At 36.8% G+C, this 25386-nt stretch overlaps 1 protein-coding gene across 2 annotated transcripts in view; it reads left to right on the top strand.

The window, feature by feature from the left end:
- LOC121380959 (MAM and LDL-receptor class A domain-containing protein 1-like) overlaps positions 1-18439 on the top strand; it is a 30740-nt gene extending 12301 nt beyond the window's left edge. Inside the window, exons 3-8 of one of the 2 annotated variants that reach the window (XM_041510009.1) lie at positions 3210-3374; positions 4400-4555; positions 5980-6120; positions 6730-6875; positions 8089-8170; positions 13559-18439. In XM_041510009.1, coding sequence (XP_041365943.1) covers positions 3210-3374; positions 4400-4555; positions 5980-6120; positions 6730-6875; positions 8089-8170; positions 13559-14529 — 1661 coding nt within the window. In that variant the 3' untranslated portion in view covers positions 14530-18439. Of the gene's footprint in view, positions 1-3209; positions 3375-4399; positions 4556-5979; positions 6121-6729; positions 6876-8088; positions 8171-11624; positions 12380-13558 lie in introns of those variants that run through there. The other variant, XM_041510010.1, reaches the window with a different exon arrangement.
- Positions 18440-25386: the final 6947 nt, after the last annotated feature.

Raw genomic sequence — 25386 nt, 5'->3', positions numbered from 1 at the left:
TTTACAGTAATTAGTAAATAGGCGTACGTTTTTTGGTTTTTGTTTGTTTGTTTGTTGGTTGTTTTTTTGTGTGGGTGGTGGTGGTAGTAGCACCAGATATGACCTTGTAAGGGAAAAGAAAACGGTGCTTACTACACGAGCGGCCGTTAGATACCGTTTATCGCACAACGATTTGTTTAAAAACGTATCGAACGAGTTGTAAGGTAAATGGTATCTAACGGACACTTATGTAGAATTCTTATTTCTGACATATCTTCAGAAAACAGTTTTAAAATAAATTTAACCGCCTTTTCCAACTAAAACCTATGTACGGCCCTAGCGCTTAAAGTTAACCTGTGCGTCACAGACAATTCAATTTCAGGTTAACTTGTACGTCACAGAGTGATCGATTTCTACCGTGCTTTTTCATTGGGTGGTATGACATTGGTGACCTGGTCATCACCTACATGCAACCAGTCGTATGTCTGTAAACTGTTATCGCAGGTATATGTGTTAACACGTATGTGTTATAAAAAATAACGTATAATATCCTCACCAACGGGTGTGTAAGAAAAACGTTCTTACACACCCGTTGGTGAGAACACCATTCGTTATTTTTGATAACACATGGGTTGTTAACACAAGTATGTATGTTATTTCAAGTTAACACTTTCAGGTGAGACCAGGGGCCTAATTCACTAAACTCTCACAACGTTGCAATCTCGCAGTGCAATGCTAAAAGACTTGCAAAGAGGATGCTTTGTTGTCTAACAGAGCCTAAAGACCTTTGTGAATTAGGCCCCAGATCATTAATGCACTACAACAATGAAAAGCTACACGATGGAAATCGATTACACTGTGACGTATAGTTAACCTGGCATTCATGTGTCTGTGACGCGTAAGTCAGCTACAAGTGCAACGGCTGTAATAGTCAATGAGCCAAAGGGGTCGGTCAGTACCATCTGAGGAGACGAATGCTCGTAGAGACTTTTGTCAAGGCCTACATCCATAAGGATGGAAAATTTATGATAGCATTGCGGGACTCACAATTTTCTGTGTGTATCTACCCGTCTTGTAACCCTACCCCCATTTTCACGACAGTTATATTTTTACAGAATTGCTAAAGGGTGACTAGCATATTGACAGCATTGTAAAATATTTGTTAGAGTATTTAAGAATAAAAAATTGGAGGATTGGGAGATAATTGATTGGAGAATTCCGATATGTTACCAATATTGAAATCCTTCGAGGATTAGGGTCTCATATAACACTTTTTGTAACATTATAAAAACAATTCACACAGTTTTATTTTTCAGTAGAAATTTAACATAAAATTTAGGCTCAGCACCTCAAATATTCTCTTTAAATGCTCTAATTATAGACGCTCATTTGGACATCCAGTTATTATTTACATCCTACAAATAAAGTATTGTTGCAGGATTTTCTGTGTAAATACATATTTTGCAACCCTACCCCTATTTCCTCAACAGCAATATTGCATTGGACTTGTTAACAGTAACTAAATAAAACACATTATAAAATATTCATTAGACAAAGCAAAAATAACAGAAGAGCAAGTTAGTGGAATAATGAATTTCAGAAATAGAAGCAATCGTGTCATCCCTAGAAGGTTAGGGTCTCAAGTAACACTTTTATTTTTACATTACGTAGTGCAATTTCCACCATTTCTCAATAGTAAGTGTAGGTTGACATCCTCGAATGTTCTGTTTCAGGGATTTTATTGCAAACAAATCTATATTACGCTGCTAAATACTACTTAGGTCTTGCATGTGAAGTTAATTTGACGTTGTATGTTGGTGAGATGCCATTAATATGATCTCGCATTAGACTAAAACCGATTAAAAGTCTACGTTATTGATTTAAACCCCATATTGATCATATATTTATTGTTATATTTGTAATATAACCATGACTACAAAGGTATTATTGTTTAAAATTGTATCTTTGTACAGAGTTCATGGAAGATAATAACGTATCATAACATGGCCACACACAAATAGACATACTGTTGAATCCACAACTTAAAATATCAAAACAACACATTTTTATTATATTCAAATTTACCTATTTATTAACTGCATTAATACACTGGAGTGGTAAGTGATTCAGCTGTATATGTTTCCTAAAATTTAATATTAATGCATTACTACCTTCATAATTATGTTGAACTAATTTAGACATTGAAAATAACAGGACAGGGTGTGTCATGCTCCCTGCTGAAGACAAATTGTATGACTTCTGCAACTAGAGGCTACCACGAGTTAGCACTTCAATAGTTTTCAACCACCATTTAGCCTGATACAGACGAATCTATTTTGGGACAACATTGATAGACTGGAGGTGGCTCTCACTGGAGGAGCAAATGTTTGAAATTTTATGTTTCTGGTGCATGTGTTAGACCACAGTCACTGGTAATGGATCATACCAATGATAAAACAAAACCCCAAACATTTAGCTAAAATTGTTACAAAATAAATAACCTCATTTGGAGGCTAACAAGGCAGACAAACACAAATAAATGGAAAATCCAAAGTTGGACCGAATTCCGTATGAGTACCAGATATTTCAATATGAACAATCTCAAAGATATGCCTGCTATCAGTACATCTTGTTCCGAGCCGACGATTGTATTTCAAATTGTGAACCAGAACCAGAGCATATCAGAATAAAACTATCTTTACAAATTATTGACGTACTGATGAATCAAACAGTTTGCAAAGGCATAAACACGGCTATGTCATTATTATCTTAAGAATGGAATCATTCTTAATGCTATAGGCACCATATGATGGTGATTTCAAGGCTTGTACATAGGTATAGGGTATATGATTGCTGTATACTTAGCTAGTTCATTCCTTGAAGTAAACATGTACAACCATGTATATCATGAAGCTCTAAAAGTATTATGAGACTAGCTTGGTCAGTTTACTATTTGGGCAAAAAGCCAAACGTATGAAACTCGCTTTCGCTCGTTAGATACATTTTAAAACAGCTCGTTGTGAGAAAATGGTATCTAACGGCCACTCGTGTATTATTCTCTACATACAGTATAGCTTCAAATCTGTAATGAATAACGCATAGAATTTGTATGGTGTTGCCATGACGTTAAAATTATCAGACTCGACGTGCACAATATCAATGTTCTGTTTACATATTTGTTTCACCATTCAACTTCATAACTTGTTATTTTTGTTTTTGTTTTAATTTAGCACGAGGATGCCCTCCCATTACTAATTTACCGAACACACAAATCATCGAGTCATTCAGCGGCGCATTGTATAAATTCCAGTGCGCAGTTGGACTGAAAAGATCTGGACCGGAAGTGATAACATGCGACGGAAAGAGATGGAGTGACGACCCTCCAACGTGCTCAGGTAGGGGTATGACGTGTAAATGAGACACACGAGTAAAGACATGACGTGTAGGTAGTATAGGGATATGACGTGTAGATAAGGTGCAAATTTAAGGATATGACGTATAGATAGGGATATGACGTGTAGATGAGAAACACGGGTATGAATATAATATATAGATGAGACACACAGGTAGGGATATGACAAGTTGACAAAACGCACAAGTAATGATATAACATGTAGACGAGACACACATGCAAAGATATGACGTGTAGGTAGGGATATGACGTGTAGATGAGATACACAGGTAGGGATATGACGTGTAGATGAGATACACAGGTAGGGATATGACATGTAGATGAGAGACACAGGTAAGATATAACAGGTAAACATATGACATATAATTGAGAGGCACAGGTAAGGATATGACGTGTTATTGAAAGCGCACAGGTAAGAATATAACGTGATGAGACGCACAGGTAAAGATATTACATGTTAATGAGTGTGCAGGTAAGGATATAACGTGTAGATGCGACACACATGTAAGGATATGATGTGTAGATGAGACGCACAGGTAGGGGTATGACGTGTAGGTAATTAGGCATATGACATTTAGATGAGGCTCAAATGTAAGGATATGACGTGTAGGTAGGGATATGACATGTAGATGAGACACACAGGTAGGGATATGACAAGTTGACAAAACGCACAGGTAATGACATGACGTGTAGACGAGACACATGTAAAGATATGACGTGCAGATGAGACTCACAGGTAAGGATATGACGTGTAGACGAGACGCACAGTTAGTGGTTGGTGAGAGAGCGAAGTGAGTGTAGTGATCCTACACCTTATCACTGAGACATTAAACCTCACCCTGGGTAGGAGCTGAGATCGGGGTGCGAATCCAGTATATGACTTAACCAAAAAACCACCAAGGCCGTTTGTTTGGATTTTAAACAAACCAATATGGACACTGGAGGGGGAAATGCAATTGCGGAGGAGGGGCAAGCTTTGTTTACTATAAATTAAATGTTTACTTGCAGCCAGCTTGAGTTTCAAGTGTGATTTTGAAGATTCCAACCTTTGTGGGTGGAGTCAAGGAAGCAAGGATGATTTTGACTGGATACGAACATCAGGAGTGACGCCTACGATGAATACGGGCCCACAGTTCGATCACACGTTTATGAACGCATCACTTGGTAATGAGTTTTATTTTGTTTTGTTTAAACAAGGTTAATTTTTAATGCGATTTAGTATTGACCTACGGGCATGTACCTATATCAAAGCATACGCTCATACTGCTCATGCACTAGTCCAAACTGCTCATACGCCAGCCCAAAATGCTCATGCACTAGTCCAAATTGCTCATACGCCAGCCCAAACTGCTCATGGACTAGTCCAAACTGCTCATACGCTATTCCAAACTGCCTATACACTAGTCAAAACTGCCTATACGCTAGTACAAACTGCTCATAAGCTAGTACAAACTGCTCATACGATAGTCCAAACTGCTCATACGCTAATTCAAACTGATCATACGCTAGTACAAACTGCTCATACGCTAGTTAAAACTGACAATACGCTAGTACAAACTGCTCATACGATAGTACAAACTGCTCATACGCTAGACCAAACTGACACTACGCTGGTACAAACTGCCCATACGCTAGTACAAACTGCTCATACGATAGTCCAAACTTCTCATACGCTAGTCCAAACTTCTCATACACTAGTCCAAACTGCTCATACGCTGGTACAGACTGCCTATACGATAGTCCAAACTGCCTATACGCTAGTACAAACTGCTTATACGCTAATACAAGCTGCCTATACGCTAATAAAAATTAGTCAAACTGCCTACACGCTAAAAGAAATTAGTCAAATTGCCTACACGCTAGTCCAAACTGCCTATACGCTACTCCAACCTGCCTATATGCTTGTTCAAACCGCTGATACGTTAGCAAAACTGTTCATGTTATGCTAGTTACCAAAGCTCATACGCTAGTCCAAACTACTTATGCATTAGTATGAATTGTTCAGGCGCTAATGCAAACTGTTCATGCCCATATTGGTAATGCACTAGTCTAAACTTCACGCGCAAGGCTATGCATACGCTAGCAGAATTGCTTGGGCGTTAATCTAAACTGGACATGCACTAGCCTCAGACGTTCGTACGCTGGATAAACTGGACGTGTGCTAGTCCAAACTGGACGTGTACTAGTCTAAACTGGACGTGTGCTAGTCTAAACTGGATATACATTAATCTAAACTACACAGACGCTAGTCCAAACTGCACATGTAGTAATCCCATCTACTACCATATACTGCAGTATTCAAAACTGAAAAATCGCTTCTTCTAAGTACATACGAGCTTCTTCAAATACATTTTAAAACGATGTAACAACATGAACTACAAGAAAAATACTCAACAAAGAGAGACACACACCCTCAACCCCCGCACTCCCGCAACCAACCACCAACCCCCCAAACAAGCAAAGAAACAACAACAGTAAAAAAAAAAACCCCACCAAAAACGCCACCAAAAACCAAACTAAATAACAACGACAACAAAATTAATAGAAACAAAACAAATATTGTTACATAATTTCTGGTGCCCTTACAGGCCACTACATGTTCATAGAGAGTTCGTCACCACGAAACAGCGGCGACAAGGCGAAGCTTATCTCCCCTGCGTATCCCGCCAAGCTGAGTGAGATGTGTGTGGAGATTTGGTACCACATGCTCGGACCAGACGGAGAGGACGGTATGTAGCAACATAACGCACGCTACCGCACTACATGTTCGACGTGAAATTAGCTGGGTTCTTTAATTTTAGTTTTGCATACGGTAATGACCCGTTATTAACACAATGCTAGGCTACGATAAGCTGTTAAATGCCCACCAAATGCCCCCTTTCCTTTCTGACCTTTGAATTCTATCTCTTTTCTTCCTGATCTGGCAACTCCTCCTATGTTTCAAGTTCTTTCGCTCACCACCTCCACATCCCAGTCCTTGTCTCTCCACTTCGGAGTTTGTTCAGTAGTTACTTCTGGCATTCTCAAGAGGCACCTGTAAGCACCTACTATACTCTTATAATATCGGCGGTTGTTAGTGCCGTGGGTCAGACCAGCTTTATTAGCGGCAGAGGACGAGGATGTCAGGTTGGTGCAGGGAAAGCTGTTAAATATTTGTATAATGTTACAACTCTTGATAATTAACTCACTAACATCTGTTAAATTTGAAAAATCATCTATTTACAAACCTGTAAACGGTTCTGTAAAAGACAGGCATGTTAATTGTTTATCAAAAGTCACGTTTTGTATGATCTGTGTTTATAATAACAATCAGTATGATATTAGCGTTCTTGTTTCAGCTGTTGGCAGTCTGGAGGTGTATGTCAAACCTGTTAGCATGGACACCTTAGATGACATATCACCGGACTTCTACGTCGCTGGTAACCAAGGCAACCAGTGGCATCGTGGAGTGTTCAAGATTGAGTCGCAAAACGAAGACTTTCAAGTACGGAAACGAGATGTAGTGCAATCCGTATAATCTCTCTCTCTCTCTCTCTCTCTCTCTCTCTCTCTCTCTCTCTCTCTCTCTCTCTCTCTCTCTCTCTCTCTCTCTCTCTCTCTCTCTATATATATATATATATATATATATATATGGAATAACTGGTTATTGTCTTAAGATATCGGCTTTATCCTGCGAAGGTTAGAATGGCGAATGCAGCGAGGCTCTGCCGAGCTGCGTTGGCCAATTAACCTGAGCAGGATAAAGCCGATATCTTAAGACATTAACCAGTTATTTCTTTTATCCTAAATCTTACAGGAATATTCGGAAAATCATTACTTATTCAAGTTTTGTGTTCGCAAATCGAGTATTGTCAACCTAGCAAGGCTTTTGCCGTATGATGTCATACAAGATACATGGCGTCATTATTTGTAAGAAGCTAGCTACATTCTGTCACATTAAAAAGGCGCATCTAAATTCTAATTCATAAATAAATATACAAGTTTTGTATTGTTATCGCAAAACTAAAAGTTATTTGTATTTATTGTACTTAAACAAATAATTTAAAGAGTATGTTTATTGAAAATCTACTCTGAAATACTCGAGTCGAGTCGGGCTTATGTCACGTGACCTATATTTTTGGCCAGTGACCGAAAATATAGAGATTTATCTAGTCATCATATCTTGCCAATGTATACAGTGATTGCAAAGCACGGAATCCCTCCTCCGAAAAATGCCCCACCCATGTCAAACAGATAAACAAAACACAAAACTACAGTTGAACTTATAAATTGTTATAATGGTCATCACCTCCACCAAACCTACCACATCATCATCACCATTATCTTCATCATCATCATCAGCAGCAGCAGCAGCAGCAGCAGCAGCAGCAGCATCGTCGTCATCGATATTATGCCATGGGTATCATTATCTACTTTGTTACCATAATTTTCATCACCATAATTTTCATCATCATCATCATCATCATCACCACCACCACCACCACCACCACCACCACCATCATCATCATCATCATCATCATCATCACAATCATCATCATCCGCATGTCTTTACCATTACGTTTTCATTCCAGCAATATGTGAAAGTATTATTTAGTGTAGATTTTATGAAATCAGATTTTATTTTTGATTATGAAAAGCGTAGACAATGAGTTTTTCGACTAGCGCGCATGGGTCTGATTGTAGCCGTCTGTTTGCAGCTCGTCGTCGTCGGTACACGGAAAGACGCCTTCGTCAGCGACATCGCCATCGACGACATCCGCCTCTACAACTGTTCTGAAGGTCAGTGAACCAAATCGACAGCTGTACACACCGAGAATTGACATACTGTTAGAACAGACAAGAAGTCAGTAAATAAATACTAAAATAAATAAACTAATGAAAATAAATATGTAAGTAAGTAAGTAATTAAGTAAATAAGTAAGTCAATAAGTAAAAACGTAAATGAATACAAAAATAAATAAACACATGGAAATAAATCAGCACGTAAGTAAGTAATTAAGTAAATAAATGAGCAAATGACTAAATAAATACTAAAATAAATAGTCATAAAAATAAATAAGTAAGTAAGCAAGAATAAAAAAGTAAGTAAATAAATACTAAAATAAATAGTCATGAAAATAAATAAATAAACAAGTAATTAAGTAAATAAGTAAGTAAATCAATAGTAAAATAAATACTAAAATAAATAAACACGTGAAAATTATTAATTAATTAAGTAAGTAAGTAAGTAAGTAAATAAGTAAGAAAATATATCAGAAACAATACTGGAACTGGATAAATACAGTGCCATTTCGCTGCACCGAGAATACAGTTTCAATATAGCCTAATTCATAAGTAGGTTCTTATACAGCAAAGGATATATTCAGTGACCACTTTGTTCTTTTTGTAAACATAAAATAGCAAGTTTGATACACTTATTTTGGGGATGTGATAGGATTAACCCTATTTGGTAATGATCCTATGAATGTAAACATATTGATAACTAACGTCATTGGAATGTTTAATTCCAAATGTTACATGGATCCAAAAGGAGTTGGCACTATACTATGATATTACAAAAATATTGCCCTGAGCAATTGCAACTGTAATAAGTTTGTAAAGTTTTGATCTGTGTGTCATAATCTACTAAATAATTTTCTTACACACCCGGTGGTAAGAACACCACGTGTTATTTATGATTACACATACTTGTACATGTACACGTACATGTGTTAACAATTTCAAGACATACGACTAGCAGCTCCTAGGTGATGACTAGGTCACCAATGCCATACGTCCAATAAAAAACCAGCACGATGAAAATTGATTAGACTGTGACGTTTATTTAACCTGGCTTTCATGTGTCTGTGACGCGTAAGTCAGCTACAAATGCAACGGCTGTAAATAACTTTTAGTCGAAAAAGATGTTAAAATTTGCTTAAAACTTGTTTTTAAGGATATGTAAGAAATAGAATAAGACATTCCTGTCCGTAAGATACCATTTATCTCGCAACTCTTTGTTTAAAAACGTATGAAACTCGCTTTCACTCGTTAGATACATTTGAAAACAACTCATTGTGAGATAAATGGTATCTAACAGCCACTCATGTATTATTCTCTATATACTAACTTTAGCTTGTTTTGTTTACATTGTTTGGCAGTTCTGACTTGGACTGGCATGTTTGACTCTTTAATTTTTATATTTATGTTGATCAACAAATTTGTTTTGCATTTACCATAGTTTGACACCCAATAGCCGATGTATTTTTCGTGCTGGGGTGTCGTTAAACATTCATTCATTCATGGACTGGCATGTGTTTATATAGTTTATATATCATGTGTATACATGTAGCATGGCACCTCTATATAATGGGACGGGAGTTCATTGTGGTTTTTAAGGTATAAAAACCACAAATAAACTTCCCGTCCCATTAAAAGGCCTTTTCTTACTGGTGTTTTGTGTTTTTTAATTAATGTGTGTATGCATGTGTTTGTGTGTATTTGTGTGTACTGTGTTGTGTTGTGTTGTGTTGTGTGTGTTTTCCCCTCTCACTTCCCACTGAGCCATTATATCAAGTATTTAGAGGATATTTCATGGGTTTTTTCGAATACGATTTTTATGTCACCGAGTGATGTGTGAAAACCATATTTTCACGAATTGCGAAGCAATGAGTGAAAATACATGTATGTTATACACACACCACGAGTTGACATAAAAATCGTATTCGTAAAACACCATGAAATTGTCTATTTATTATAGGCATCTTTCCTCATTTTTGACAATGCCTTTTGCTTTATATATTTGTTCCGTTGGCAACGGAAAATGAAAGTTAAGCCACAGGCTGGTAGGTACAGGGTTCGCAGCCCGGTACCGGCTCCCACCTAGAGCGAGTTCTTAAGGGATCAATGGGTAGGTGTAAGACCACTACACCCTCTTCTCTCTCACTAACAACTAACCAACTAACAACTAACCCACTGTAGATTGGATGCTGGTTTGACATTTTTTTTTAAACATGTATATTGTATGATTATGCACAAAAATTCTGAAATAAAAAAGAAATAAGCAAATAAATAAATACATGTTTATTTCGTTTCAAACAGTGTTATAGTGATTTGTATTTCACCATCAATGGTCTTTCTGTGGTGTCGGTTAGGAGGTTATATAAAATCGATTTCTAGACCAATGTTGTTCCAATAACCAACATAAGAGAGGTTGAGATTAGATACGTGTACATGTACGGATACGTGTATTTAAAAAACCCACGGATTACGTCATCAAGCTATGCGCGTCAGAAGATTTCTCGACAAGTTTACACGTTGACAAAAACGTGTACAATGGCTGCTACAAGTAAGTGAATTACGTGTGGGTTTAAAAAAAAAATTCATTAAGTTGAATTGTGTATGGAAAATGTACATTAATGTGAAAGCGAAAGCGTTTAATCTATTAGTATACTTTTTGTAGCAGTTATATAATATGCAATTAGCGAATTTAATCCGTAAACCATCGTAATTGAGGCCTCTCGCGTTTCTCGCACCTGTTAACCTGTCCTATATCTGAATGTTTGGTATATATTTGAGTTAAAGTACCAATATTCCCATATACAAATATAATCTGATTTCAACAGAATAGAGGTATGGTCTTACGCTGGGTATTTATCTATCTATCTATCTATCTATCTATCTATCTATATATATATATATATATATATATATATATATATATATATATATATATATATATATATATATATATATATATTACCCTACTAACTACAGATCCACGGGTTGGGAGGAGGGGGATGTGAATGCGAAGTGAAAAGAGATGTTTCAACAGTTTTTGACAAATTTTGGGAACATCGGCCAAAAAAAAAGTGTGTGGGGGTGGGGGTGGGGGGTGGGGTGGGGGGCTGCATCCCTCTGCGTCTCTCCTGGATCTGCGATCGTATTAGGCCAAATACAATTGATAACCTGGTTATTGTCCCCACCCTCTTCGAATTTGGGTGCATCCTTGATTTTTTTTTTTTTTTTTTATTTATTTGTGTTGTTTACTCGATTTTTGTAACGGATTGTTTATTCCTTCAGTACCAGTTGGTTGCCATTTCCAAACAGTGATTTTATTGTGGCTTCATTAAGTAATATAACATATACATTTATAGTAGTCAAGCCGCTGACTGATATAACATAAATATTTTATAATCAGAATACATAGATAAACTGTTAAACGATATGAGTTCCCTTTTCTTTCGTTTTTCAGATGCAATGGTTAATAGAAAAATTAAGATAAGACTTAAGCCAGCAGATAACATTCGTCTTCAGAAAGAACAAAATGGCCTAATATAGCAACTGTATTATCAAAGAACGGCAAAATGCAAATGGATGGAAGACGGTCAAGGGAGAGGACTGACCTTCTTGTCCAAAAATGCAAAAAATGCCGATCATACGAACCATTTCTGCATCATGCCGCTTACTCTCCACTTGGTCATACACGTTGGCGATCATCTCACTTGGTGTCGTGACGATCCGGAACTTTCATGCATGTACCCGTATGTGTTCGTTATAGACAATGCGCTGATTTGTACTGGGTCTACATGTTGGCCTAACCGTTCCATCTTTGAATCCCCAACAGTTATCAAGTGGAGCCCCACTTTCAGAAATAGCTATGGAATATTGAAGCACATGATTAGCTCTTAACCAATTTTGTTTGAGATCAGTTAGAAGATTAGAATGCTCCTCATAAAGCATGTTCAGTATTTCATTCAATATGTATGAAAGTTTATACGCTGGCCTGTCAAACACCGGGGACAAATCTTGTAATCTAATTTGGGTAGGCAAATCTTAGAAGTAAAATGCAAAGACTTTCTGTGCCCGAAAGTACAGTTCCATTTTTACAGATTACTTTGTCAGGAATACCGAGAGCGCTCCGAATGGATTTATATGGTTCTTTTTAAATCGGAACATTGTCCAGCACTTATCTTCTGTCAAAGTTGCTAAATTAAAAGTGTGGTTGAATAAAGTTTGTTTGTTTTATTTAACGACGCCACTAGAGCACATTGATGGGTTTTTTTTTTATCTTATCATCGGCTATTGGACGTCAAACATATGGTCATTCTGACACTGTTTTTTTTAGAGGAAACCCGCTTTCGCCACATAGGCTACTCTTTTACGACAGGCAGCAAGGGATCTTTTATTTACGCTTCCCACAGGCAGGATAGCACAAACCATGACCTTTGTTGAACCAGTTATGGATCACTGGTCGGTGCAAGTGGTTTACACCTACTCATTGAGCCTAACCACGACGCCACCGAGGCCGGCTGTGGTTGAATACTGCCGACACCAAAGATTCCTGCGTCAAAAGTAGAATTTCGTCATCGTTGTCTATGACAGGCAGCAGTTGCAAATAAACATCCACTTCTCTTTACTTCTGATCTGGAATTGTGTTGATTTCTTATTGGATAGCAGATGTTTTACTGCACTTGTACCCACACGTACCCGTACCCGTACACGTTTCTAATCTCAACAAACACGGATTAACCAATATATCGATGTGGTTTAAAACCCATATTCCCTTTTTACGACTGTCGTGCATATAGCCACTTCTGATTTAAGTGACAACTATAGCGACCTCCATTACGGTTTAATTAATGAAATTTATCGTTGTATGCACTATTTAACTCGATGTATGTACGGTAATTGACTGGACCTGAGGGCAAAAGATATTCACGAAATCGGGTTACGTAAGTACAAAGCAGGCTGTCGGCAGTGCAAATAAAAACTGGCGAAGCGACCTGAACGATCAGAAACTGTTAAAACAGCCTTGCATATTATATTATAGACTACATGGTGAGCTGCATATAGTGTATATGTCATTGTCACTGGCATTGTATATTATTGTACTGTATAATAAGATTCTAATCAAATGAATAACGTATTGTTTTATATAGTAAGGCTATGAATGAATGAATGAATGAATGAATGAATTTTTAACGACACCCAGCACAAAAATACACATCGGCTATTGGGTGTCACAGAAGGTAAGTATATACAACTATTAATAAGGCTATACTCAGATGAATAATGAATGTACAATCCAATTTGAAATGTAATAAAATGTTTTCATTCAAAAGAGTTCAAGCTATGTTGAGGTGTGTCTCAAAGGATTTAATCGACTACTTAGTGTCTTACTTGCAGATACAACGACTACGGCAGCAACAACATACACAACGGCTACAACGCACATGCCATCGACAAGCGAAATAACTAAGTCATTAGTGACAACTAACACTTCTCTCGGATCTACGTCATCACAGACGTCCACCCCAACAAAACGAAGTACAACTACGACTTCTTTCTCAAATATAAAAACTACAGTAGTGTCAACAGTGCCATCAACACCAACAACGTCGAAGTCAACGACACTGAAAACAACATCAACTACGACATCAGCAACTTCAAAGACGACACCATTAACAACCGTAATTACTTCCACAACGGCAACTACAAAAAAGCGCAGTGCAACAGGTTCAGCAACGTCTACAACTTATTCCCTTTCAGGAAAGACGAAAACTACAACGGTCACCATTTTGAATAAATCAACACTCTATACAACAACAAATCATGTGACAACCAAAACCACTGACACTGCTAATGTCACAACGATGTTATCCGTCAGCACTTCTGAGCCCACAGAACAGTTCCAAGACAGTACACCCGATGCCAATACAACGCGTGCAATCTCCACGACAGCACCTACATCCACATCAACATCACCGAAATCGTCTATAATAAATAATACAATGACAACCAGTTTTAATACAAATACAACCGCGTCATACTCGACTGCCAAACGGCCAACTGCCAAGACAACAAGCGGCTCCAATGCCTTGCCTAGCAAAGAACCAAAACAAGAAACAAATACAACGACATTTAGAAACGATATCGTACCAACAGTTCTTAGCAGTGTGGGTAAGCCTAAAAATCTTATACATAGGTTCATTCCGCTGATAATTGGTATATCGTGCGGTATCGCCGTTGGTATGGTTGTTATAGGGATTTTAGCGTACCTGTGGACGCGACACCAACGAAGGAAAAAGACCAAGGAATTGGAAGACGAACTTATGATAATAACCACGGCGGACGGAGGGTACTACAATCAAAGTTAAATTTGTTGCTGAGACTAGACTAAAACTGAGCCTAATAGATCGATGTCTGTTACTTCCAGGTGTAAGAGTTGTTGAGCAGTTTCGTACCACAGACCTACAGAAAACAGATATTCGCTACAAGTGGAAATATTGTATTTGTTTTGTATTTTAGGCACATTTTTAAAAGAAAAGTTCCAGAATTGATGCGGCAATGAGATGAATTTCACAGAAAATGTTGGTATATTTGATACCGAAATAAGGAGCATATTCAACTTGAAATCAGAATGCACGTGCTAGTTCATGCGCGATCGCATTTTGGCTGCAAATGCGGTTTTACGTCATAGCAAGAAAATCCCGGCAAAAATCGACGTCATACCGCGGGAAATTAAAAAGAAAAATGTTGATGCGCGAGGTCAAAATTGACGCGCGTGCTGACCAGAGACCAGAAATTTATTTTGTTTGGCCTCAACACAACATTTACAAACTGAATATTGAAATACACTGTTTAAAACATGGCGCTGTGAAAAGAGGTGACAAACAACAGCTTATATGGCTGGGTTTCTTGTCTGGTGTTACCAAACCTAGTGAAAGACGACAAGAAACAGTCTGAAACACGGTGTTTCATGTTTAATGATAATCTGACTGCATTTTGGTTGTAAAGTGTATTGGTGGGCTGCCACAGATATTGTGGGCAACTGGCCGTAATAAACATCGATCTATATTTGAAGCTGCAGTAATGTTTGTATCAGAGTGTGCTCTTTTTAACATTAGCTAATCCACCCAACTCGACTTATAGTCCATCAGCCAGACCATCAGAGGACACCAAACAAAACTGTTATACATGTTTTAGTACACCACAGGACAAAACAAAAACGAATGATGAACTTTTCGATGAGGTAGCTTTACCTAGGTATCACACTTTTTATCATTTATCATTCAGGTGGTCGAAAAATCTGATAAATTCGTGTTTTAGTGTTTTCTAAAGCACTTATAAACCTTGTAGATCGGTGCCCACAATGTTCTTTGTGATTTTTGTATCTTTCGTAAGTGCTGATTAAGGATCCGAGAGGTGTAATGTGGTATCCTTGAACATTTTGAAATATTCAAGATGACGTCCAAGATGGCTGTTAAAACAGAACTGGAAACATCTCAAATACTTTATTAACAATGACGAAACTGTTGATGTTCATGAACTACTCCCAGCTAATCAAGACATTCCAACATTATTTACACCCACGATGGCTACCACTATAGTAGTCAGAACAAGAACATTGAAATGTATTTCATTTTACATCAACTATAGCAAGACTGTAAAGTTAGGAATTGAGTATTTTTATTCACCAAGGAATACGTTTACAACATATTCTGAGATATTGCATTATCACTTAAATCCAAGATGGCCCCGAAAATAGTCGTTAGAAGTAAGAAGTAGCTATATGTTACATTCTATTTTACCCCAAACAATATTTTTTACTTCAAATACATGGTCTTATAGGGGGTATTTTTCAGAATTCAAGATGGTTAACAAAATGGCTGCAAAACCAAAGAAATGCGTTATATTCATTAACAGAAACAATCTTTTTGAAACCAATTGCTAAGTTTTGAGGGTGTTCAATCCATTAAAAATACATTTATATCTACAAGTAAAGTTTTCTAAAATGTCATCTAAAATAATAATTCTTATGCTGGCCTCTATGTCTTAAGGGTTTACCAATCGTTTTTTAAACTATCTAGGAGAAATGTTACATCATATAGACCAAGTCTATAATGCCAATCTGGCTGCGATAAATGGGCAGGTTGTAGTCTATAACTGATGTTTTGGTAAAAACTGTGAAATCAGTTTTTATCATTCCCATTTTCTGTCTCTTGATAATGGATACATACATATATAATATATATGTACTTCATCACTACATTTTATTGACCATGACAATTTGCCTCGTCAGACTCGTCCATCAAGTTTTCTCTCCGTAAGATTGTAATGTCTAGTATATAAATCCGGTTATTCCGTTATACGTATACTGTTTTACCAAAACGAGTTGCCATATCAAATATAAAAAAAGAATTGCTGCCTAGCAAAAATTATTGATTTTGAATATACATCATCCAATCTTAGTTGGCCTAACAATGCACAGACATAAAATGCATCACCTTGAACACCAACATTACCCAGTGGGCTAAATTTGGTTAAAGAGCTGCACTGAATCGGACCATTTCAGAGGGTGCATGGTTATGCTCCATGTGGAATAGTTACTTGTGGAAGTGACCTAAAGCTTCGTATTTTCACCAATCAACGTCTGTACCATATAAATGTAGCATTCCTGGTGACTCGTTCATATCAGCATCGAAGTCCTCAGGTTTAACAGGTTTAAATGCTTCAGGCCAAATTTTGGTAACTCTTGCTTTTGTAACCCTTTATATTATAGCAGCATTATTACAGCCTGGAAGGTCATGGGTCATCAAATCAGAAGCAACCTTTTTCATTGCTGTTTCCCATTGCCAGTAGCTCTATCATTTGGACAGAAATCGGAAGAAGCATATCTGAAATTATGCAAATAATTCGGTGTAGCTTTCAATAAACAATACCAACTTTTGAATGAAAACTGTAGCTGTCATGGAACAAATGCTAAAACAGTGCAATCATTTTAATCCTGGTAATAATTAGCCACTAAGTTCATTTGGTGATGGCCGATCATTTCCAGGTATACTAGTAATTTGCATGTTATGGTGACAAAGGTTGGCGTCACACGATTATACATTATGTTAGATAAATTGTCTTGGTTGACACAATGCAAGGATAACGTATATATCAGTTACATAGAGATGGAACATGAGAATGCTAAAACTATAAGCGATGACTCAAAGGTTCTAAGCCTAACTATGATATATTACGCTGACGGAGTTTGTTGTTATTAGTTTAATCCCCTCCGCGGTTTACACACTGCTGCCAACGATGCTCGAGTGCCTGGATCACACTAGTGTTGCAGGTTTCCTCCTGGTGGATTACGGAGGATGATGAATAAATTCAAAGCAGCCATGACAACGGCAGGTGCTTAGGTGTATTGGAACCAAGCGTGCTGAAAAATTTGTTATACCCAATTTATTCCTTAACTGTCTCACGAGAAGTGCCTGCTGTATTGGCTATGTGATGTGTGGTGAGTCTCGAGCATCCTTGTATTTTATTAGCATTTTCTTTAGTAGTGTCAGCTGAAGATTTCCCTGGTCTTGGATAATTTTCGACACTCTATTCTGCTCTTGAACTCCACTGCCCACCTCTTAACTGTTAACAGTGATAAAGGAAGGATCCTCATCTCTAAAGGTTGATACCAATGCTGCATGGATTCAGTTGGAGATACTTGATAACAGCGTAGAAGCCAGTTTTGTCCATTCTTTTTATCTACAGAGAATATCTAGTCACTTTGAAGACTGTAGAGATATGCTTCACGATTATGTATTTGGATCAAATGCAGCATATTAGCATAAAACATATTGTATGTAATACATGCAAACTGTTATGTGTGTACAATACATAATTCGTATAAACACTAGTAACTGGTGACTTGCGTGCATATGCCCATTTATCACAGCAATGTTGGCATTGTGAACTATTTCATCCATATCAAAGGATTGGTTTACCTTTAAAACGTAGCAGTTGGTTTCAAAATGATTGTTTTAAGTGATACTTAACATATTGGATTCATGTAATGATAAAATGTATCTGTATTGTATAAGTGATTACCAGAATTGAAATGCTTTCCGTATGAAAAAAACCCAACAACATGTATTTGAAGTATAAATTATTTTTTGGGGAATATATGTAGAATGTAAGATATGGCCACTGCTTACTGTTGGCGGCCATTTTCATGACCATCTTGGATTAAAATATCTTCCCAGTTGATGTAAAATGCGATAAATTACGATTTCCTTGTTATAAAGTACGATTTGTTAATATATTGACGGCCATCTTGGATTACAATGATGTTGTGATGCCTTAATTAGCTGGAGATAGTTCAAAATGAATTCCTGGTGAATGTTGATAAGTGCATTTCAGTTTGTACGATTAAAACTATCTATATATTGATAAACAGATTAATACAGAAAAATGTTATTAAAATTTTATAAAAATACCACCTCTCTACTAAAATTTTTTTTTTACCTTAAGCTACTCTGCAGAAAAGTCCATCATGCTGTTTTGAGATCCAGATACATACACCTATCAAAAAAGTATAGTTAAGTTTGGTGCCCTCGGATGGTACCAATTGGTCAAATTTGGAGTCTCGGCTCATAGACGATTACTCTAGTACATATTTTAAAGGTTCATAGGTGCTGATTTCGCACGAGTGTATCTAACCAGTTAACAAGAAATAAGGCACAGTGATATAGAGTATTCTACAGTGAGACAAAGAGGCACTTCTAGACCTGTGTACCACTTACAAAACTAAATAAAAATAACACATGTTTGTTATTAACATACAATGTACCTGATATTTGCCATTGTAAACGAAATATTTGATTGGATCGCACAATTGTTCATAGTAGTGTAGGATACCATATTTATGTACCCATATCCAGTTAAGGGTTCAAGCACGTCTTTCCCGGACACAATCCCCGGGAGAGAAGGGGGTGGGGGAATTGAGTTGGAAATGGCCAGATTTGGAATAGCAATAAGTGAAAAAGTTAAAAGTTTTTTTTTTTTTAAATGTGAACAAGCCAAATATAAAAAAAAAGGAATTGACTGCTCGGCCAACCCCCCTCCCCCAACCCCCCCCCCACAAAAACCCCAATAAAAAACCAACAAAAATATAACAACAAACAACAACAACAAAACAAACTAAAAAACAAAAAATATATATAATTTGGAACATTTTAGAAGGACATGTATATATATGTACATACACATACTACTGTTCAAAATAAGTAAGGTATATTCAAATATAGCATTAAATAATGGAGTTTGTTTATTATATATGCTTTTATAGCAATTATTACAAAACCACAAGGACTCTCACTCATGAATGTGTTTGGCTATGTGAGATTGGCCTCGATTTCTTGAAGTGTAGGTACAGATGAGGCGATTAGGGACTGGAGATGTGGCCCTCGGATGGCCTAAACGAGGCCGAAGTCCACATTTTGAGTCATTCTATATCGTGTCCACAAAGTGTTTAATTCAGAGTTTCACACATAGCACGTGCAACATGTGCTCACGTGATTCGCATTTGTACGAACGGCTGCGTTTGGAAGTGCGTTCAGTAGAAAAGTCGTGCATAATGCTCCTGGTGTTATATTTTATCTTGTTTCGTTCAACAAACTGGTTTCGAATATCTCTTAATTATTGATTTGGAATATCTCCTACTTACTGATTTGGAATATATCCTACTTACTGATTTGGAATATCTTCTACTTACTGATTTCGAATATCTCCTACTTATTGATTTCGAATATCTCCTACTTACTGATTTCGAATATCTCCTACTTATTGATTTCGAATATCTCCTACTTACTGATTTCAAATATCTCCTACTTATTGATTTCAAATATATCCTACATGTACTTACTAATTTCGAATATCTCCTACTTCTTGATTTCGAATATCTCCTACTTATTGATTTCGAATATATCCTACATGTACTTACTAATTTCGAATATCTCCTACTTATTGATTTCGAATATCTCCTACTTACTGATTTCGAATATCTCCTACTTACTGATTTCGAATATATCCTACTTATTGATTTCGAATATCCCCTACTTATTTTGAACAGTAATTAATTCTATATTCACCTGTAGATAATGCACTTCTCAAATAGTAGTTATTAATGTAAGTTGTAAAGTATACCGTACTGATATCTTCTAAAATGTATTGATGTTTGTGTTTGAGACTGCCTATTTTATGATCTTTTTTTGCAAGTTTGAACGGTTTTATGCTAGTTAATATTGTTGTATATGCAGAAAATATGATTGTTACGTAAACAGAATGAACTATGAGAGTAACTATTAGAATGTCAAGGCACACGTGACGTCAGTACAACCACGTGTCTTAGACGAACACTAAGACGACCAGTGAATATAACACAGAACATCTGGGGTTGGATTGGATAACATATTAACATGACTATATCCAATTATGGTTCAAGCACGTCTCTCCAGGGCACAATACCTGACTTCAGTGACTGGGTCCGGGATAGAAGGGGGGGGGGGGGGGGGGGGACGTAGAGTTGGAAATGGACAGTATTTTGAAAATAGCAATTAGTTAAAATGCTAATAGAATTAAAAAAATAAAAAATAAAACGTTTACAAGCCAAAAATAAAAAAGAATTGACTGCTTGGCCGAATATTTATATAATTTGGAGCATTTTAGAAGGACAGTGCAAAAATAAATAAGAGAAAGAAGAGAGGATCGGACTATTTAATAATATTAAAAAAAGAAAGTCGTATTCTTCTGGGACAATGAAAAAAAAAAGAAAAAAAAAAAAGAAGAAAAAAAAAAGAAGTAATTTCGATATAAAATTTTGAACGAAGGTCTAAAACTTTAAAGTCCGATCTATATGATCTACATCACGGGACAGTTGTTCAAACTTTAGTTAGCTTAACATTTTCAAAAGCAAGAACTGAATCAGTACAAATAATAATTGAAAAGATAATGTTGAAAGTTGATTTAGAACAACATACACAATAAAAATTAAAGTTTATTTTGTTCTTGTGTACACGCAATTAAAAGGAAAATATTGGGATAACACAGTGTTAAATGTAACTATGCTTTGAACAACTGTGTTTAGCCTATGGCATGCTCATCAAATATAGGAATTCTGAATTTTGTGTTCAAAGCTTCCTGTTAAGTATTTTAAAAAGTGTGTACATATGTGAAATATACATATATTTTACTTAATTTGTATTTGTCTTCTTGTTTTTGTTTTGATTTTTTAACTTTGTACAGCTTTTGTATTACAGTATTCAAAATGAACATTGAAGAATTAGTTTGTTTTGTATAACACCACCACAAGAGCATGTTGATTTATTAATCATCTGCTACTGAATGTCAAACATTTGGTAATTCTGACAGACAGTGTTAGAGAGAAAATCCGCTACATATTTGTTCTATTAGTAGCAAGGGATATTTTATATGCACTTTTCCACAGGCAGGACAGCATATACCATGGCCTTTGTCGTGGTGCACTGATTGGGAAGGGAAACAATCAATCAAAGAATGGGATGATTTGATCATACGATGCAAGTAACCCTGCCGGATAAAATCAGATTACAGCGACTGCTATGAGAGATGAATTCCAGACCCCAGGATTACTATGTGGCACATTAATCACCAAATAGTACATGTGCAACGAGTAAACGTTTAATACATGGGGGAAATTGTATGGCCCTTTATTTTTACCGATCACAAGTGAAGGCCGATACAGATTAGGAACACACTAAGGAATTAAGCACGTCCCTTTACGCCAGATGTATGTAGTGATGTGAATTGTGTGTGAGAACCTCTTATCACAATAATAGCCTGGCATCGTCGTCTCTGTGAAACATCTTTTCATTCTTCGTCATATCCATCGTCTTGTAGACATTGTTGTGTGGCTCACTAACCCTCCTTCACAATGATTAATGAAGTCTAGAAAATATGAGGTCTCAACTCTACCCTTTTCCATTGTGAGATGGGTCAATATCAAAATTGGTAACATTTTTGGTCCTGGCTCTAAAGTTTATTAATATATTTAATACACCCCCCCCCCCCACAAACCCCCCCACCCCCCCCCCCCCCCCCAAAAAAAAAAACAAACACACAAAAAACCCCAACCAACAAACATTATAAAATATTACTATGGCAAATGCATGCAAATACATACATTTAAAGTATATTAGAGACATTAGGTAAAATAAAATGAGTATTTTATTTCAGAAAGTATGCCAAAACGTCTTAAGTCCTTGTAAGAGGTAACTAAGATAAAGTTGGGATTTTTATTTAAAAATCTGTTATTGTTCAACGTTTTTCTGTGGATTGCTCATGATATATTCAATAAGCATTATGCGTTATTAAAATTTTATTTTGATAATTATAGTTTAGGAATTTAAAAATAAATATGCGTGTCCCTTACATACCATGTTACCAGCATACTAATAGTTTCATAGTTGATACTCCTTGAACGTGTTCTTAATGTACGTTCTACAAGGGATCTTCCACTTCCATTCTATCATTTGAATGTAGCATTAAATCAGTATCTTGGACCACACGATACAAGTCATTAAGAGGATTTATTTCTTACAAGTTTTGAGTGTCCATACTGTTACTGTGTTTGGATATGTCAAACTTAGAAATAAACTTTTAAAGAATGTAAGGAAATTATTTTGTCTAAGAACACACTATGTACCAACTAGGCATTCTATAATTGTTCTTGACCTTGTCTACACAAAAAGTGTTACTGTCCATACAGCGTTCATACTGTTAAGGTAGTACTAAACCAAATAACTTCCGTCTGGTTCAAAGTTCGAGGTGCAGAACTTTTGATAGAGACGTTAACACCACAAGTCCTGTGATTGGTAATAAATGTGAGTGTGTTGGATGTAAAAAAAAAACGTTTCATCTGGGCAAAACAATTATGCCATTTTATTTCATCTAGTAGCACTCTGTCAAGCAGCCTTGTGCTTGAAACATGTGTAGGGTACCTGTAAAGAAAACTAGTGGTGTTGTAAAAACATCTGGTTATACCGAAAATGAGCCATGAAAGATACCATTTTCAGTTAATACTTTGAGGTAGAGGTCCCAATTGTAGTACTGATATTTATGGGTCATAGTTTGGTTGATATATTGCATATAGTGTTTTTAAACACAAACATTAATATGGTCGCCTGTGGGATTTTATTTGGTATAGTACAACCTTAATGTGTTTGCACTGAATATATTTTTTTCTTTCTCCGCATTTCCCCGACTCCCCACAAAAATGTTACCATTTTTTATATTGACCCAGATATGAACGTTATGGTGTATAAATATGCAAATATAATTTTGGCCACTTTCTATTTTATTATCTTAGGTGCCTGCTTAAATGAATCACCGTCGTTGGACCCGTCGATTTTTCTTCTGTTCTGTTCTGTCTGAAGTACACAGTATACCAGATGATGCTCGTCTGCTGTAGGAGTAGGGTATATGGTAGCGGCGAATTCCCTCTGCCATTGTTTAAACACCTCCCCCCTCCATATTGATCAGTTAAAATGTACTCTGGGTTGGAGCCAGTACCGAAACGTTATTCTAGTATCTACCAGCATTTTGACCAGTGGCTACTACCACGCCCTCCAGAAAGGTAAAAATGACGAAATGACATCAAACAATTCTGCAATCCGTTTAGTTAAAATATACCGGCATCGGTGACGTCGTGGTTAAGCCATCGAACATAAGGCTGGTAGGTACAGGGTTCGCAGCCCGGTACCGGTACCCACCCAGAGCGAGTTTTAACGACTCAATGATAGGTGTACGGCCAGTACACCCTCTTCTCTCTCACTAACAATTAACACACTGTCCTGGACAGACAGCCCAAATAGCTGAGGTGTGTGCCCAGGGCAGCGTGCTTGAACCTTAGTTGGATATAAGCACGAAAATAAGTTGTTGAAATGAAATGAATCACTGGCTTAATTTTCTTTTCTGGTGGGATTGATTTTGCAACTGAGGACATTTAAATCAAATGTGACCGTTGTCCACTATATTGATAATCCCCCACCCCGCAGAACTGTTTGAAATATCTGGGCTAACTTATAAAAAGATATATCTATTTACATTAAAACGAGGATGTACAGTATTTAGGCGACTTTATTTTGCAATTTGAGGTTATTTTCAAATTCATAAAGACCGTATTAAAACCCTTGAAATAACTGTGATAGAATAATAAATGAGTTATCTATTTCAACTTTTCTTTCTTTCTTTTAAATTATTTTCAATTAAGATTCAAGCACGCTATCCTGGGCACACACCTCAGCTATCTGGGCTGTCTGTCCAGAACAGTGTGCTAGATATTAGTGGTTAGTGAGAGAGAAGAGGATGTAGTAGTCTTACACCTATGCACTGAGTCGTTAAAACTCGCTCTGGGTGGGAGCCGGTACCGGGCTGCGAACCCTGTGCCTATCGGCCTTATGTCTGATGGCTTAACCATACCACCACCGAGGCCGGTATATTTCAACTAAACGTGTTGTAGAATTGTTTTATGAGGTTATATTTTCAATCTGATGTCATTTCGTCATTTCAACCTTGAAATCGAATCTGGAGGGCGTGGCAGTATTGAAAGACTGAAAAACGCAATATATTTCAAAGTAATTGTATGTACGCTGGAACTGTACATTTAATGAACAATGGTCACGGAACAGCAGAATATGTTTAGCACAAATACAAACGCAATAACGACTGGTTTCGGATTTAAAACTAGTTGACCAGGAGCATTAGGGTTTGATCCGGTGTAATAGGTTCAAATTACCCCCCGGTTCAGGTTACCCCCCGGGTAATTCGAACCTAGGTTCAAAGTACCCCCCGTAGTTTCAAATTACCCCCACCCAACAACCAGTAAATTTTCACAAATAGGGTATATTTTTACATCGAAACGTTGATATATATATTAAGTATTCCTATAAAATATGAAAATTCATATTACACGAACACATATTTCATACAAAGAAATCTGTCCCTCGTTTCGTAAAATCAGTATGACACCCGCTCGTGTAATAATCTCTATTTCTTGTATACTACTACCTACGTTCAGATATAAACTGTTAATAGTCAATACGTAAATAATAGAACACATAATATGTCTGTCCTATTATATTTTACGTATAGCCCCTTCCTGCGTCGACATCACGTCGTCTGTGTATATACACGGACGTTAAACAATGATT

The sequence above is a fragment of the Gigantopelta aegis genome, chromosome 9 (assembly GCF_016097555.1).
Source record: "Gigantopelta aegis isolate Gae_Host chromosome 9, Gae_host_genome, whole genome shotgun sequence".
Lineage (NCBI taxonomy): Eukaryota > Metazoa > Mollusca > Gastropoda > Neomphalida > Peltospiridae > Gigantopelta > Gigantopelta aegis.
Note: the sequence above shows the minus strand (reverse complement) of the source record. Positions and strands in the feature narration are given on the sequence as shown.